The 17,514-nt window shown below is 40.8% G+C and overlaps 1 protein-coding gene across 6 annotated transcripts in view; it reads right to left on the bottom strand.

Moving 5' to 3' along the window:
• Positions 1–17,514, bottom strand: part of LOC117512537 (metabotropic glutamate receptor 7-like) — a 343,778-nt gene that overhangs the window by 72,132 nt on the left and 254,132 nt on the right. For all 6 annotated transcript variants that reach the window (XM_034172646.1, XM_034172642.1, XM_034172644.1 and 3 more), the window contains one exon: positions 12,231–12,370. In XM_034172646.1, coding sequence (XP_034028537.1) covers positions 12,231–12,370 — 140 coding nt within the window. The remainder of the gene's footprint in view (positions 1–12,230; positions 12,371–17,514) is intronic.

The following is a 17,514-nucleotide window of genomic DNA, read 5'->3' as shown; positions in this document are numbered from 1 at the left end:
TTAATTTGTTTATGCTATTTCAAATACAAAAATATATATATAAAAAAATACAAATAAATAAAAAATTCTAAAATTATCTTCCTTAAACCTGAACTGAAAGCAAATCTCTACAACTTCATATAAATTAATTAAAAATGTAAAAGCCAAGGTGATGGGTTGCATAAGTTATGGGAGGCTTTGGTATAATACCTGTAACTAATCAGTTTGATTGCCAGTTTTCTTCAGACAAGTCAAAAGATGGATTCGTGAACATTTCCAAGTCACTGAATATGACTTAGACTTAATTTACATTAATTACAAAGAAATACAAACAGTATGGCACTCTGGGTTAAATCTGCATGAGTAGACAGTTCTCAAAAACAGAGTGACTGTGCAAGAAGAAGAAGAGTGAGGAAGGACACACAGACACCCAGACAACCCAGAAGAAGTTACAGGCTTCTGTGGCTGTGATTGAAGAAATACATAGTGCATAGGTCATATAACTTCGAAATATATAGTGCACGTTTTGCATTTTGTTTCCCCAGGTATACAGCTTCATGATGAAGTGGCACAGAGGAGGGTTTTGTTTCACCAAAACATCAAATGTAAGCTTGTATCTCAGATGTACCTTCTAGCAAATTGTAGCTGAACTTTCAGGTCTTCTTTTTAAGAAGGTCGGTGCTGTGTGTCAACCCTCTGGAGTGAAAGGACGTACATTTTTTTAAGAGAATCAATTGACTATCAAAAAACACCTTTTTTTCAGACAGATTCTTATCGGATTTGATCCAAGCTTTCATCTGTTCATCAACAGGGTGCACGGATTTAACAAGGCGGCTTTTGCTGAAAAGCTTCACACACATGAGGCCGTTTTTCACAGGCTGTGTTCACAATGTGCATGTGCTGGCAGGAAAGCTCAGAAACTTTATACACCACGATAAATAAATAAACAAATAAATGATTTGACAACTTGCCAAAGAAAAATTGGACTTGTCTGAGTCTAGCATACTAATAAAGAATCTGTGCTGTCTGATCACGTTTTTGACTTCTCCCATATAATCAGACAAGCGTTAATGTTGAGGGTTGTACTGATTTAATTGTGTCTGTGTTTTTTTGTTTGTTTGTTTTGCTTTTTTTAGGGCTTGCAGCAGCACCTGTCCAGTAGGTGGTGCCCTAGGCAACCACCTATATCAATGTCCTTTATTTATCCAGATAAAACTTTTTTTGCAGCCCTTGGACCCAAAAAAACAGATTACAACAACCACACAAAACACAAAAAACACATTGCAGAAAAACAAGAGAGGGATTACACAGTGCAGTCACAAGATCCAATTGAGTTTATCTCTCTATCTTTTGTATTTGTCTTAAATCTCTGCTCTCTTCCACAGCATGTCTTTTTCCTGATTCTCTCCCCTCAGCCCCAACCAGTCCCAGCAGAAGACTGCCCCTCCCTGAGCCTGGTTCTGCTGGAGGTTTCTTCCTGTTAAAAGGGAGTTTTTCCTTCCCACTGTTGCCAAGTGCTTGCTCACAGGGGGTCGTTTTGACCGTTGGGGTTTTTCTGTAATTATTGTATGGCTTTTGCCTTACAATATAAAGCACCTTGGGGCAACTGTTTGTTGTGATTTGGCGCTATATAAATAAAATTGATTTGATTTGATTTGAAATTTCCCCAGAGATACAAAATGTGTCAATTTCAAGTCCTTCTGTACATCTTTCCAGGTAGATGGGGCAGAAAATGGAAAAGCCTTTTGCCCAGTTCAGTTCTGACTCTCGGGACCTGTAACTGTATGATATCCTGAGAGTGCACACCATATCGGCATATGGCCTATGCCAAGAGCCAGTGTCGCAGACCGAACGCCCCCCCTAAAAATCGGTTCGCCCTGCCTTCATTGCACATGCATCATTTCTGTGCGTCAGCCACAGTTCACCGATTACCACTTTGTTTCTGCTTCAAACTGCTCTCCAGTCATCATCTATCTCAGGAACAGATATCTGAAGCGTTTGTACAACAGTCATTTCCACATAAATTCAGCATGATTTCATAATAAAAGATGGAGGAAGCCATCAGAGCACACCAGCACGAGCTGCTGATGCTGCGTTCACTGCACCTCCGTCATTTCAAAAACGTCAGTAGCGACTCACCGATTATCGACTCGTTTCTGCTTAAAACTGACTTTAGTATGATTTAAGATGTTTTACGAGGTCTGTCAATAAAGTATCGGACCTTTTTATTTTTTTTCAAAAACTATATGGATTTGAATCACGTGCGATTACATCAGACAAGCTTGAACCCTCGTGGGCATGCGTGAGTTTTTTCACGCCTGTCGGTTACGTCATTCGCCTGTGGGCTGGCTTTGAGTGAGGAGTGGTCCACCCCTCCCGTCGCAATCTCTTTGTCTGAGAACTTCCTGAAAGACTGGCGCTGTGCTTGATCAAATTTTTTTCAAAAACTGTGAGGCACATCGAAGTGGACACCATTCGAGAAATTCAACTGGTTTTCGGTGAAAATTTTAATGGCTGATAAGAAATTATGGCGTGATGCTGTCGCTTTAAGGTCTGCCCACGGAGCGGGACGTCGCGACGCACTCTGAGCCGCCGCTGTCTGCCTGTTTCAAGCTGAAAACTTCCAAATTTAAGCCTCTGTTGACCCAGGACGTCGTGAGAGAACAGAGAACTTTCAGGAGAGGTTGGGATCAGCAGTTTATCCGGACATTCCACTGTTAAAGGTGATTTTGTAATGAAAGAAAGTGCGGACGGGTCCGCGCGTCAGCTCGCAGCCGGCGAGGCGCGCCCGCCACAGAAAAAACACCTCCGTTGGAAGCCTTAAGGACAAGTTGGAACATGTCCAGCTGTTAAACAATTTCTCAGATACTCACTCAACTGAAAGCCATCATAAGCCGCCTGGTTTTTACAAATGGTTATCAACATGGAGGTGTTTTTCCTGTGCCGCCGCGTGGCGCCGGCTGGTTGCCGATGCGCAAATCCGTCCGCACATCTTTCATTACAAAATCTCCTTTAACAGTGGAATGTCCGGATAAACTGCTGATCCCGACCTCTCCTGAAAGTTCTCTGTTCTGTCACGACGTCCTGAGTCAACAGAGGCTTAAATTTGGAAGTTTTCAGCTCGAAACAGGCAGACAGCAGCGGCTCAGAGCACATCACGACGTCCGGCTCCGTGGGCAGTCCTTAAAGCGACAGCATCACTCCATAATCTCTCATCAGCCGTTAAAATTTTCACCAAAAACCAGATGAATTTCTCGAATGGTGTCCACTTGGATGTGCCTCTCAGTTTTTGAAAAAAATTTGATCAAGCAAAGCGCCAGTCTTTCAGGAAGTTCTCAGACAAAGAGATTGCGACGGGAGGGTTGGACCACTCCTCACTCAAAGCCTGCCCACAGGCGAATGACGTAACCGACAGGCGTGAAAAAACTCACGCATGCGCATGAGGGTTCAAGGTTGGCTGATGTAATCGCACGTGATTCAAATCCATATACGAGGGCTGTCAATAAAGTATAGGTCCTTTTTATTTTTTTCAAAAACTATATGGATTTCATTCATATGTTTTTACGTCAGACATGCTTGAACCCTCGTGCGCATGCGTGAGTTTTTCCACGCCTGTCGATGACGTCATTCGCCTGTGAGTACTCCTTGTGGGAGGAGTCGTCCAGCCCCTCGTCGGAATTCCTTTGTCTGAGAAGTTGCTGAGAGACTGGCGCTTTGTTTGATCAAAATTTTTTCTAAACCTGTGAGGCACATCGAAGTGGACACGGTTCAAAAAATTAAGCTGGTTTTCATTGAAAATTTTAACAGCTGATGAGAGATTTTGAGGTGATACTGTCGCTTTAAGGACTTCCCATGGTGCGAGATGTCGTGCAGCACTCCGAGGCGCCGTTGTCAGCCTGTTTCAAGCTGAAAACCTCCACATTTCAGGCTCTATTGATCCAGGACGTCGTGAGAGAACAGAGAAGTTTCAGAAGAAGTCGGTTTCAGCATTTTATCCGGATATTCCACTGTTAAAGGAGACTTTTTTAATGAAAGACGTGTGGACGGGACGCAGCCGGCGCGGTGCGGCGGCACAGGAAAAACACCTCCGTGTTGATAACCATTTGTAAAATCCAGGCGGCTTTTGATGGCTTTCAGTGGAGTGAGTATATGAGAAATTGTTTAACAGCTGGACATGTTCCAACTTGTCCTTAAGGCTTCCAACAGAGGTGTTTTTCCTCTGGCGGAGCGTCGCAGCGGCTGCGAGCCGATGCTGCAGTCCGTCCGCACGTCTTTCATTAAAAAAATCTCCTTTAACAGTGGAATATCCGGATAAAATGAACCATCCCTTAGTTATGCTGCTATAGACTTAGACTGCTGGGGGGTTCCCATGATGCACTGAGTATTTCTTTCTCTTTTTGCTCTGTATGCACCACTCTGCATTTAATCATTAGTGATTGATCTCTGCTCCCCTCCACAGCATGTCTTTTTCCTGGTTCTCTCCCTCAGCCCCAACCAGTCCCAGCAGAAGACTGCCCCTCCCTGAGCCTGGTTCTGCTGGAGGTTTCTTCCTGTTAAAAGGGAGTTTTTCCTTCCCACTGTCGCCAAGTGCTTGCTCACAGGGGGTCGTTTTGACCGTTGGGGTTTTTACGTAATTATTGTATGGCCTTGCCTTACAATATAAAGCACTGCGGGGCAACTGTTTGTTGTGATTTGGCGCTATATAAATAAAATTGGTTGAATTGATTGATTAAAACATCTTAAACTAAGAAGTTAGAAAAAAATTCACCACCTATCCAGTTTTCACGGTGGCAGAAACTATCTATAGAGAACAAAACTGTTTTTAGGCCATTAACATATTTATTTCTGCTCTAAAGTTGAACATTTTAACATGGAGTCCTATGGGAATGTGCTCTGTTTTGGAGCCAGCCTCAAGCGGCTAGTCAAGGAGCTGCGCTTCCAAGTTGGGGTCAATCAATCAATCAATCAATTTTTTTATATAGCGCCAAATCACAACAAACAGTTGCCCCAAGGCACTTTATATTGTAAGGCAAGGCCATACAATAATTATGTAAAACCCCAACAGTCAAAAACGACCCCCTGTGAGCAAGCACTTGGCTACAGTGGGAAGGAAAAACTCCCTTTTAACAGGAAGAAACCTCCAGCAGAACCAGGCTCAGGGAGGGGCAGTCTTCTGCTGGGACTGGTTGGGGCTGAGGGAGAGAACCAGGAAAAAGACATGCTGTGGAGGGGAGCAGAGATCGATCACTAATGATTAAATGCAGAGTGGTGCATACAGAGCAAAAAGAGAAAGAAACAGTGCATCATGGGAACCCCCCAGCAGTCTACGTCTATAGCAGCATAACTAAGGGATGGTTCAGGGTCACCTGATCCAGCCCTAACTATAAGCTTTAGCAAAAAGGAAAGTTTTAAGCCTAATCTTAAAAGTAGAGAGGGTGTCTGTCTCCCTGATCTGAATTGGGAGCTGGTTCCACAGGAGAGGAGCCTGAAAGCTGAAGGCTCTGCCTCCCATTCTACTCTTACAAACCCTAGGAACTACAAGTAAGCCTGCAGTCTGAGAGCGAAGTGCTCTATTGGGGTGATATGGTACTACGAGGTCCCTAAGATAAGATGGGACCTGATTATTCAAAACCTTATAAGTAAGAAGAAGAATTTTAAATTCTATTCTAGAATTAACAGGAAGCCAATGAAGAGAGGCCAATATGGGTGAGATATGCTCTCTCCTTCTAGTCCCCGTCAGTACTCTAGCTGCAGCATTTTGAATTAACTGAAGGCTTTTTAGGGAACTTTTAGGACAACCTGATAATAATGAATTACAATAGTCCAGCCTAGAGGAAATAAATGCATGAATTAGTTTTTCAGCATCACTCTGAGACAAGACCTTTCTGATTTTAGAGATATTGCGTAAATGCAAAAAAGCAGTCCTACATATTTGTTTAAAATGCGCTTTGAATGACATATCCTGATCAAAAATGACTCCAAGATTTCTCACAGTATTACTAGAGGTCAGGGTAATGCCATCCACAGTAAGGATCTGGTTAGACACCATGTTTCTAAGATTTGTGGGGCCAAGTACAATAACTTCAGTTTTATCTGAGTTTAAAAGCAGGAAATTAGAGGTCATCCATGTCTTTATGTCTGTAAGACAATCCTGCAGTTTAGCTAATTGGTGTGTGTCCTCTGGCTTCATGGATAGATAAAGCTGGGTATCATCTGCGTAACAATGAAAATTTAAGCAATACCGTCTAATAATACTGCCTAAGGGAAGCATGTATAAAGTGAATAAAATTGGTCCTAGCACAGAACCTTGTGGAACTCCATAATTAACTTTAGTCTGTGAAGAAGATTCCCCATTTACATGAACAAATTGTAATCTATTAGACAAATATGATTCAAACCACCGCAGCGCAGTGCCTTTAATACCTATGGCATGCTCTAATCTCTGTAATAAAATTTTATGGTCAACAGTATCAAAAGCAGCACTGAGGTCTAACAGAACAAGCACAGAGATGAGTCCACTGTCCGAGGCCATAAGAAGATCATTTGTAACCTTCACTAATGCTGTTTCTGTACTATGATGAATTCTAAAACCTGACTGAAACTCTTCAAATAGACCATTCCTCTGCAGATGATCAGTTAGCTGTTTAACAACTACCCTTTCAAGAATTTATGAGAGAAAAGGAAGGTTGGAGATTGGCCTATAATTAGCTAAGATAGCTGGGTCAAGTGATGGCTTTTTAAGTAATGGTTTAATTACTGCCACCTTAAAAGCCTGTGGTACATAGCCAACTAACAAAGATAGATTGATCATATTTAAGATCGAAGCATTAAATAATGGTAGGGCTTCCTTGAGCAGCCTGGTAGGAATGGGGTCTAATAAACATGTTGATGGTTTGGATGAAGTAACTAATGAAAATAACTCAGACAGAACAATCGGAGAGAAAGAGTCTAACCAAATACCGGCATCACTGAAAGCAGCCAAAGATAACGATACATCTTTGGGATGGTTATGAGTAATTTTTTCTCTAATAGTTAAAATTTTGTTAGCAAAGAAAGTCATGAAGTCATTACTAGTTAAAGTTAATGGAATACTCAGCTCAATAGAGCTCTGACTCTTTGTCAGCCTGGCTACAGTGCTGAAAAGAAACCTGGGGTTGTTCTTATTTTCTTCAATTAGTGATGAGTAGAAAGATGTCCTAGCTTTACGGAGGGCTTTTTTATAGAGCAACAGACTCTTTTTCCAGGCTAAGTGAAGATCTTCTAAGTTAGTGAGACGCCATTTCCTCTCCAACTTACGGGTTATCTGCTTTAAGCTACGAGTTTGTGAGTTATACCACGGAGTCAGGCAATTCTGATTTAAAGCTCTCTTTTTTAGAGGAGCTACAGCATCCAAAGTTGTCTTCAATGAGGATGTAAAACTATTGACGAGATACTCTATCTCCCTTACAGAGTTTAGGTAGCTACTCTGCACTGTGTTGGTATATGGCATTAGAGAACATAAAGAAGGAATCATATCCTTAAACCTAGTTACAGCGCTTTCTGAAAGACTTCTAGTGTAATGAAACTTATTCCCCACTGCTGGGTAGTCCATCAGAGTAAATGTAAATGTTATTAAGAAATGATCAGACAGAAGGGAGTTTTCAGGGAATACTGTTAAGTCTTCTATTTCCATACCATAAGTCAGAACAAGATCTAAGATATGATTAAAGTGGTGGGTGGACTCATTTACTTTTTGAGCAAAGCCAATAGAGTCTAATAATAGATTAAATGCAGTGTTGAGGCTGTCATTCTCAGCATCTGTGTGGATGTTAAAATCGCCCACTATAATGATCTTATCTGAGCTAAGCACTAAGTCAGACAAAAGGTCTGAAAATTCACAGAGAAACTCACAGTAACGACCAGGTGGACGATAGATAATAACAAATAAAACTGTTTTTTGGGACTTCCAATTTGGATGGACAAGACTAAGAGTCAAGCTTTCAAATGAATTAAAGCTCTGTCTGGGTTTTTGATTAATTAATAAGCTGGAATGGAAGATTGCTGCTAATCCTCCGCCCCGGCCCGTGCTACGAGCATTCTGACAGTTAGTGTGACTCGGGGGTGTTGACTCATTTAAACTAACATATTCATCCTGCTGTAACCAGGTTTCTGTAAAGCAGAATAAATCAATATGTTGATCAATTATTATATCATTTACCAACAGGGACTTAGAAGAGAGAGACCTAATGTTTAATAGACCACATTTAACTGTTTTAGTCTGTGGTGCAGTTGAAGGTGCTATATTATTTTTTCTTTTTGAATTTTTATGCTTAAATAGATTTTTGCTGGTTATTGGTGGTCTGGGAGCAGGCACCGTCTCTACGGGGATGGGGTAATGAGGGGATGGCAGGGGGAGAGAAGCTGCAGAGAGGTGTGTAAGACTACAACTCTGCTTCCTGGTCCCAACCCTGGATAGTCACGGTTTGGAGGATTTAAGAAAATTGGCCAGATTTCTAGAAATGAGAGCTGCTCCATCCAAAGTGGGATGGATGCCGTCTCTCCTAACAAGACCAGGTTTTCCCCAGAAGCTTTGCCAATTATCTATGAAGCCCACCTCATTTTTTGGACACCACTCAGACAGCCAGCAATTCAAGGAGAACATGCGGCTAAACATGTCACTCCCGGTCCGATTGGGGAGGGGCCCAGAGAAAACTACAGAGTCCGACATTGTTTTTGCAAAGCTACACACCGATTTAATGTTAATTTTAGTGACCTCCGATTGGCGTAACCGGGTGTTTTTACTGCCGACGTGAATTACAATCTTACCAAATTTACGCTTAGCCTTAGCCAGCAGTTTCAAATTTCCTTCAGTGTCGCCTGCTCTGGCCCCGGAAGACAATTGACTATGGTTGCTGGTGTCGCTAACTTCACATTTCGCAAAACAGAGTCGCCAATAACCAGAGTTTGATCCTCGGCGGGTGTGTCGTCGAGTGGGGAAAAACGATTAGAGATGTGAACGGGTTGGCGGTGTACACGGGGCTTCTGTTTAGGGCTACGCTTCCTCCTCACAGTCACCCAGTCGGCCTGCTTTCCCGGCTGCTCAGGATCTGCCAGGGGGTAACTAACGGCGGCTAAGCCAAGTCCAAATATGGGCTTGAGTGTTGCCGCTTGTGAATTTGAATTTCTGGGATCAAGGTCACACAGGGTTAAAGGTCATTTGAGCAATAGAAAGGTGTTATATATGACTTCAGATTAGTATTGCATAGTAACCACAGGTGTATCTTTAACCAGTTCCTCAGAATAGCCATTCTAATTATACCCTATACATCAGCATTGAACTTTGAACCTGGACTATTCCTTTGACTTTTAAATAATTCTCTAAAATCATCATTGAATAATCATTCCACCAGGATTGGTCAAAATTGGATGATAACACTTTTCTTTGTTCACGAATGGAAGGATGGACCAGAACAGTACCCCTGCATATAGTGCTGTGCATAGGTATAACAAATATTTTACATGCTAGTTAACATCAAATGTCACAGAAACAAAATATATTTTCTTACTGTCTTTTTTTCTTTGTCTACTTTGTTTCTGAGTATTGTTGTTGTATATGAGTGAAATTTTATTGCATGGGTGTCTATTAAATAATATTAACCCTTTGATGTAGAAAATAAAGTGAAATACTACTATATATATATATATATATATATATATATATATATATATATATATATATATATATATATAATATATATGCGATTACGTCAGACAAGCTTGAACCATCATGTGCATGCGTCAGTTTTTTCATGTCTGTCGGTTGCGTCATTCGCCTGTGGGCAGGCTTTGAGTGAGCACTGGTCCACCCCCCTCGTCGGAATTCATTTTGTAATGAAAGACGTGCGGACGGATTCTTGCGTCTGCACCCAGCCGCTCATGGCGCGGCGCCACAGCAAAACACCTCCATGTTGATAACCATTCGTAAGATTCAGGCGGTTTTCGATGGCTTTCAGTCGAGTGAGTATCCGAGAAATTGTTTAACAGCTGGGCATGTGCAAACTTATCCTGTAATGCTTCCAACGGAGGTGTTTTTCTGTGGCGCTGCGCGATGAGCGGCTGGGTGCCGACGCGTGAATCCGTCCGCACATCTTTTATTACAAAATCTCCTTTAACAGTGGAATGTCCGGATAAACTGCTGATCCCAACCTCTTCTGAAACTTCTCTGTTCTCTCACGACGTCCTGGGTCAACAGAGGCTTAAATTTGGAAGTTTTCAGCTCGAAACAGGCTGACGACGGTGGGGAGGGGCGCGGCGCGCCGTCCGGCGCCGTGGGCAGTCCTTAAAGTGATAGTAACACTCCTTAATCTCTCATCAGCCATTAAAATTTTCACCGAAAACCGTCTGAATTTCTCGAATGGTGTCCACTTGGATGTGCCTTACAGTTTCTAAAAAAATTTTGATCAAGCAAAGCGCCAGTCTCTCAGGAAGAAGTCAGACAAAGGAATTCCGACGAGGGGGGTGGACCAGTGCTCACTCAAAGCCTGCCCACAGGCGAATGACGCAACTGACAGACGTGAAAAAACTCACACATGCGCACGAGGGTTCAAGCTTGTCTGACGCAATCACACGTGATTCAAATCCATATAGTTTTTGAAAAAATAAAAAGGTCGGTTTCTTTTCTAATAGACCTCGTATATATATATATATATATATATATATATATATACATACAGTGTTCAGAATAATAGTAGTGCTATGTGACTAAAAAGATTAATCCAGGTTTTGAGTATATTTCTTATTGTTACATGAGAAACAAGGTACCAGTAGATTCAGTAGATTCTCATAAATCCAACAAGACCAAGCATTCATGATATGCACACTCTTAAGGCTATGAAATTGGGCTATTAGTAAAAAAAAAAAGTAGAAAAGGGGGTGTTCACAGTAATAGTAACATCTGCTGTTGACGCTACAAACTCAAAACTATTATGTTCAAAATGCTTTTTTAGCAATCCTGTGAATCACTAAACTAGTATTTAGTTTTATAACCACAATTTTTCATGATTTCTTCACATCTGCGAGGCATTAATTTTGTTGGTTTGGAACCAAGACTTTGCTTGTTTACTAGTGTGCTTGGGGTCATTGTCTTGTTGAAACACCCATTTCAAGGGCATGTCCTCTTCAGCATAAGGCAACATGACCTCTTCAAGTATTTTGACATATCCAAACTGATCCATGATACCTGGTATGCGATATATAGGCCCAACACCATAGTAGGAGAAACATGCCCATATCATGATGCTTGCACCACCATGCTTCACTGTCTTCACTGTGAACTGTGGCTTGAATTCAGAGTTTGGGGGTCGTCTCACAAACTGTCTGCAGCCCTTGGATCCAAAAAGAACAATTTTACTCTCATCAGTCCACAAAATATTCCTCCATTTCTCTTTAGGCCAGTTGATGTGTTCTTTGGCAAATTGTAACCTCTTCTGCACATGTCTTTTATTTAACAGAGGGACTTTGCGGGGGATTCTTGCAAATAAATTAGCTTCACACAGGCGTCTTCTAACTGTCACAGCACTTACAGGTAACTCCAGGCTGTCTTTGATCATCCTGGAGCTGATCAATGGATGAGCCTTTGCCATTCTGGTTATTCTTCTATCCATTTTGATGGTTGTTTTCCATTTTCTTCCACGCGTCTCTGTTTTTTTTTTTTTTTTTGTCCAATTTAAAGCATTGGAGATCATTGTTGATGAACTGCCTATAATTTTTTGTACCTGCGTATACGTTTTCCCCTCTCCAATCAACTTTTTAATCAAACTATGCTGTTCTTCTGAACAATGTCTTGAACGTCCCATTGTCCTCAGGCTTTCAAAGAGAAAAGCATGTTCAACAGGCGCTGGCTTCATCCTTAAATAGGGGACACCTGATTCACACCTGTTTGTTCCACAAAATTGACGAACTCACTGACTGAATGCCACACTGCTATTATTGTGAACACCCCCTTTTCTACTTTTTTTTACTAATAGCCCAATTTCATAGCCTTAAGAGTGTGCATATCATGAATGCTTGGTCTTGTTGGATTTGTGAGAATCTACTGAATCTACTGGTACCTTGTTTCCCATGTAACAATAAGAAATATACTCAAAACCTGGATTAATCTTTTTAGTCACATAGCACTACTATTATTCTGAACACTACTGTATATATGCATTTAACATTCATGTCAACACTCCAGAATCTAAAAGCAACTTAGAATCAGCACATCATCGTACCCTGAGCTGGAGGGTCTCCACCCACTGTCCTACCACCTTATACTCAGGGGTGGAGGAGTTGGTCATCTGGAACTGGAACAGGTCATAGCGTCCTGGAGCGTCACCGTTCTTGTTAAACATAACAGAGGTGCCGGCGCTGCCTGTAAACAGGGACAGCGACAAAATGCACGCAATCAAAAAGATGTTAGAATGAACAAAATGTGATCTAGCAAACAATTTTCTGCTGGTGACCTACATGCACACAAACTACCAGAGAGTGTCTGCCCCTTTATTTGCAAAAAAAAAAAAGAAAAACAAACAAACAAAAAACAAAACAAAACTAAACAAAAACCAAACAAAAAACCTTGGCCTATATCATGCACATTCAAAATAATCATGGACAGGCTGCAAGCTCCCCACTGACCAACATAATGCTTCCTCACCTGCTTCCTATGTAACATTAAGGCTGCACAGTGACGTGTGGACTCTCCTCTGTTCGGGCTAACATCTGTGCTCCAGAATCAGATTTTCACCTCTATTTACAATGAATGCAAACCTCCTCGGGCTAAAAGCATTTCAGTCACACAGTGGATAAGAGCAGGAGAAGCAGGGAGGATAAACAGGTCAGCCAAAGCATCATACGGCCTCCATCTGCTCTCAGCGTGCAGCAGGCTGCCTCCAGCCAAGCCTCAAGATGTCACTAATTAGCAGAGAGGACGATGGACACCTGAAACACTATGCATGAATTAGTGTTTTAAATGTTTATGTGTGAGGACCCTTTAGCCCGTCAATTGTGTGTACACCCAGTGCCTTTGTGCAGGTCACCCACAGCTGCAGAGTGCATAAGCACGCTGTCGATGTCACTTGGCGTGGGCTCTACTGAGGAAAACGGTTGTATTGTATTTTATACATGAGGCGCATATTTTTTACCACAGCACTGAGAAAGAATTTAAAAACCTGCTGTATTGTACAAGTCTTTTCACCTTGGCACCACACACATTAATTCATAAGCATGAAGAAAGCACATTCTTTAAAGGCATGGGAATTAAGTATTTTAATAGGCCTGACCATCGAAACGGCAGAGGGAAAGAACCTGAGGTATATTTTTAAAATGCTTTGGGGAACATGTTGGCTTTAGTTTCTAAAACAGGGTTGTAGATGGAAGGCCACTGCACCTTTTCGTTTCAAGCCAGAAGTGAATTATATCTCCCTGCACTTTTTTTTGCAAGGACATTTGTCATTGAACATTCTATAAAAGTTCAAGGCAAAAGACTGTAAAACAAGAAGGCCGAGGCAGAATTAAAAAACATTTCAGGCAATAATAGGGGACATTACAATAAAACATGGGTAAGTCACCAAAAAAAAAATCCTTTTTGAATTTTTGGCACCACTGTGCATTGCAGGTTTCAGTTTGCAAGACTTTAAATGGTCATTTCTATGCTGATGCAGACCCACAAATTCCCTACTATTATCTGTTGTGGGACAAGTGTCAACTTGAGCCTATTTTTGTGGATTTATTGTACTTTACTGACACTAGAAGTGACACCAGTGGGATAATTTGACCCATCTGTCTTTCTAGGAGTGTCAAGGAAGTCAATCTTTTTTCCTTTTTTTTACTTTTGTGAAGCTCCTTGAAGGGACTTATGCTATGAATTGGTGTTGTAAAAATAAATCTGATTGAATAAATGAATATATAGAAAATTAATTCCTCATATATTATCTCTCACAAACATACAATATACTCTAAAAAAAATATGAAAGTACAAGTGCATCTCAAATATTTAGAATATAGTGGAAAAAGTTTTATTGTCACTTATTTCATGAAATGTTATATGTTCTAGACTATTTCAAGCTTTTATATTTTAATTTAGCTAATTATGACAGACAGGAAAAAACATATCTCAAAATATTACATATATTTTAGGGATAGACCGATAATCTCTCTGGGTGCTCTGTAGGGATAGACTGATAATCTGCTGGACCGATAATCGACCGATGCCGATAATTGGCATAGCCGAAACTCAGCCAATATTGGCTGAGCTGATTATCTGTCTGTCTGTCTGTCTGTCTGTCTGTCTATATATTTATATATATTTACTGAGAATAATGGTGATGTATTCTATACTTATTTTAATGTTCATTCATTCATCTTCAACAGCTTATCTCGGTCCGGTTTGCAGTGAGAGCAGAGCAAGCAGCTCATCTGACACTTCCCTATCCTCAGCCAAGTCATGTTATTATTATTGTAATAGCCAGGTGGCCTCTGTGTGTGTGTGCGTGCATGCGTATGTATGGCTTCGATCACAGAGAAACTGCAGAGAGCTGACATTTGCTGTTTGCTATGCTTATGTATTTGTGTCAAGGATGAATGCTGCAAAAGCAGAAAATTGATAAGACTAACATTTTTGGGGAAATTAGCAATATTAGCTAACAACAGTGAACAATGGCCATTGTGTGGTAAAGCACCATGGGAGTTTGGGGGTTTTATATGCTGTTATTATGGTTCATGTTAGCTTAACAGTGTTGTTATTGATTTATTATTTTTGTAGTTCAATTGTTTTAGTCAGTTTAGCTAAGTGTCATGTTGCCATTACCATGAGTGAAATCTGTAGCATGTTTGATGTCTTCCACCACCATCTCTGTTTGTGGGTGTTTAAAAATAGATGCATCTGCTTGCAGCAGAATGCACAAAAGACATGCAAGGCATGCATATAACTTCGATCACAGACAAACTGGGGGAGCTGGCATTTGCCCTTTGGTATGTTTATGTATTTTGGGTCAAGGATGAACACTGCCAAAATGGAATGTTGATAGAACAAATCTTGTTGGAGAAGCTATGGATATTAGTTAACAACACTGAACAATGGACATTGATACATTCTGGACTCACGTGCCATTCCAGCAGGGGGCAGTAAATCATAAAAGCACGTGTGTGGCATGCGTGTGTGATTTTATTTAGTAAGTTCAATATAAGTACATAAAATAATTGTAAATACATAAAAAATACATGGATGACACAAGAAAGTGAAAACACTTATTTGCATTGTGGTCCATTTGAAAATCAAATGACAAATAACAAACTAATAATAATAATTGTAATAGTGTGTCTTGGCACCACGTTGTGGTTAGCACTGTTGCCTCACAGCGAGAAGGTCATGGGTTCAATTCCCACCTGTGGCCTTTCTGTGTGGAGTTTGCATGTTCTTCTCGTGTTTGCATGGGTTCCCTCCCGGTGCTCCGGCTTCCTCCTACATCCAAACACGCAGATTAGGTGGATTTGAAACTTTAAATTGTTCGTAGGTGTGCGTGAGGTGTGAATGTGTTTGTTCGTCTATATGTGGCCCTGCGACAGACTGGCGTCCTGTCCAGGGTGTACCCCGCCTCACACTCTGACTGCTGGTATAGGCTCCAGTCCCCCACGACCCCCAATTGGAGTAAGCGGTTAAAGATGAATGAATGAGTGTGTTCTTTTGATAACAAGAACCTAAACAATTTATAAATACATTAAGCCAGTAAATTAACATTAACAAATTACATAATTAACAAAAAATAAAAAGGTTGAGTTCTTCTTCTCAAAAGTGTTGAGGTCTAAGGTTCTACAAACATTTTCGATTTACACGTCATTCCAACTTATTTTCAAAACTTTGCATAATTTTTTACCACCCTTAAAAAATGTCAGCTACCTATTTTATAAACACTACCCAATCTAAGAGCACGTGGCAAGGAATCCAAGTTGCTTGAATTCCAGTGTGAACTTTTTACAGTCAGTGATGATTTGGGATGCATGTCATCTGCTGCTGTTGGTCCACTGTATTTTATCAAGTCCAAAATCAACACAGCCATCTACCAGGAGATTTTAGAGCACTTCATGGTTCCATCTGTTGACAAGCTTTATGGAGATGCTGATTTCCTTTTCCAGCAGGACCTGCCACCTGCTCACACTGCCAAAAATTCTCAAGCTGGTTTGCTGGCTATGACATTACAGTGCTTCACCGGCACACAGACAATACCCCATAGAGAACCTGAGGTATTGTCAAGAGGAAGATCAGAAACACCAGATCTAACAAAACAGACAAGCTGAAAGCTGCAATCAAACAAACCTGGGCTTCCATAACACCTCAGCTGTTGCCACAGGATGATTGCCTCCATGCCCACCCCCGTCTCACGTTTTTTTTTTTGTTTTTTTTTTCATGCCCTCATCACGAAAAGTGCCCGCTTTTCATGACATGTTTTTTTTTTCATTTTGCTATTCATAATCTTCCCCTTCTCCTAATTCTAACCATAACCATAACATAAGTGTGTACCCTCCCCAAACATTAACCATGACTCTCCCCAGACCCCCCTTTCACCCCACATTTTGTGCACCCTGTCACAAAATGAATTTATGCACCCGTTATGAAAAACACTCCATTTTCATACCCCCGTCACAAACCCATAGATTAATCTACATTTCGTAACCCACTCGAACTGCAGTGAGACTGGGTTGCCATGCCGCACCACATTGATGCAGCAATTCATGGAATAGGAGCCTCAACCAAGTACTGAGTGTATAAAAGAACATCCTTTTCTGAAGTTTGACATTTCTGTATGATAATTTTTTATTTATTTATTTAATTAGTCTTCTGAAATGTTCTAGTTTTTACATACATGTTTTTCAAATTGTTGGACCTGTAGGCTATCAAGATTTAAACAGAAAAATGCTTATAACATTCATATGTAATGAGTGTAGATTATGTAAAAATAACTGACAAGAGCAATCAGAGATTTTTGACATCAGCCAATCTGGATCCGAATCGCCTCCAAATTCAGTAGAGTCTTCCATGCCCTAATATCTATCTGTGGTACAAATATGCTGAGAAGTAGTTTTGATGCAATCCTTAAAAGCCTATAAAATGAAACTTGATCCAGAATCTGGATCCAGTTCACTTCCAAAGTTTCATGGAGTCTTCCATTGCATAATATATATATATATCTATGGTGCAAATTTGGTGAGAATCCGTGAGGTAGTTTTGATGTAATCCTCCAAAGGCTACGTATATAATGTGAAATCCTGAGCCACAATCCGGATCTGGATCACCTCCAAAATTCAGTGCTGTCTTCCATGGCCTAATATGTGTCTGTTGTGCAAAATTTGGTGAGAATCTGTGAAGACATAATCCTTCAAAGCCTATACAATGTGAAACTTGATACAGAATCCGGATCCAGATCACCTCTAAAATTTAATGGGTCTTCCTTGGTCTAATATGTATGGAATAACAATAAATATAGAGCTCATCCATGGATAGCTAAAGGTCTTCAAAAGGTG

Source organism: Thalassophryne amazonica, chromosome 6 (assembly GCF_902500255.1).
Source record: "Thalassophryne amazonica chromosome 6, fThaAma1.1, whole genome shotgun sequence".
Taxonomy (NCBI): Eukaryota; Metazoa; Chordata; class Actinopteri; order Batrachoidiformes; family Batrachoididae; genus Thalassophryne; species Thalassophryne amazonica.
The sequence above is the reverse complement of the archived record's forward strand: the minus strand, read 5'-3'. Positions and strand labels throughout refer to the sequence as shown.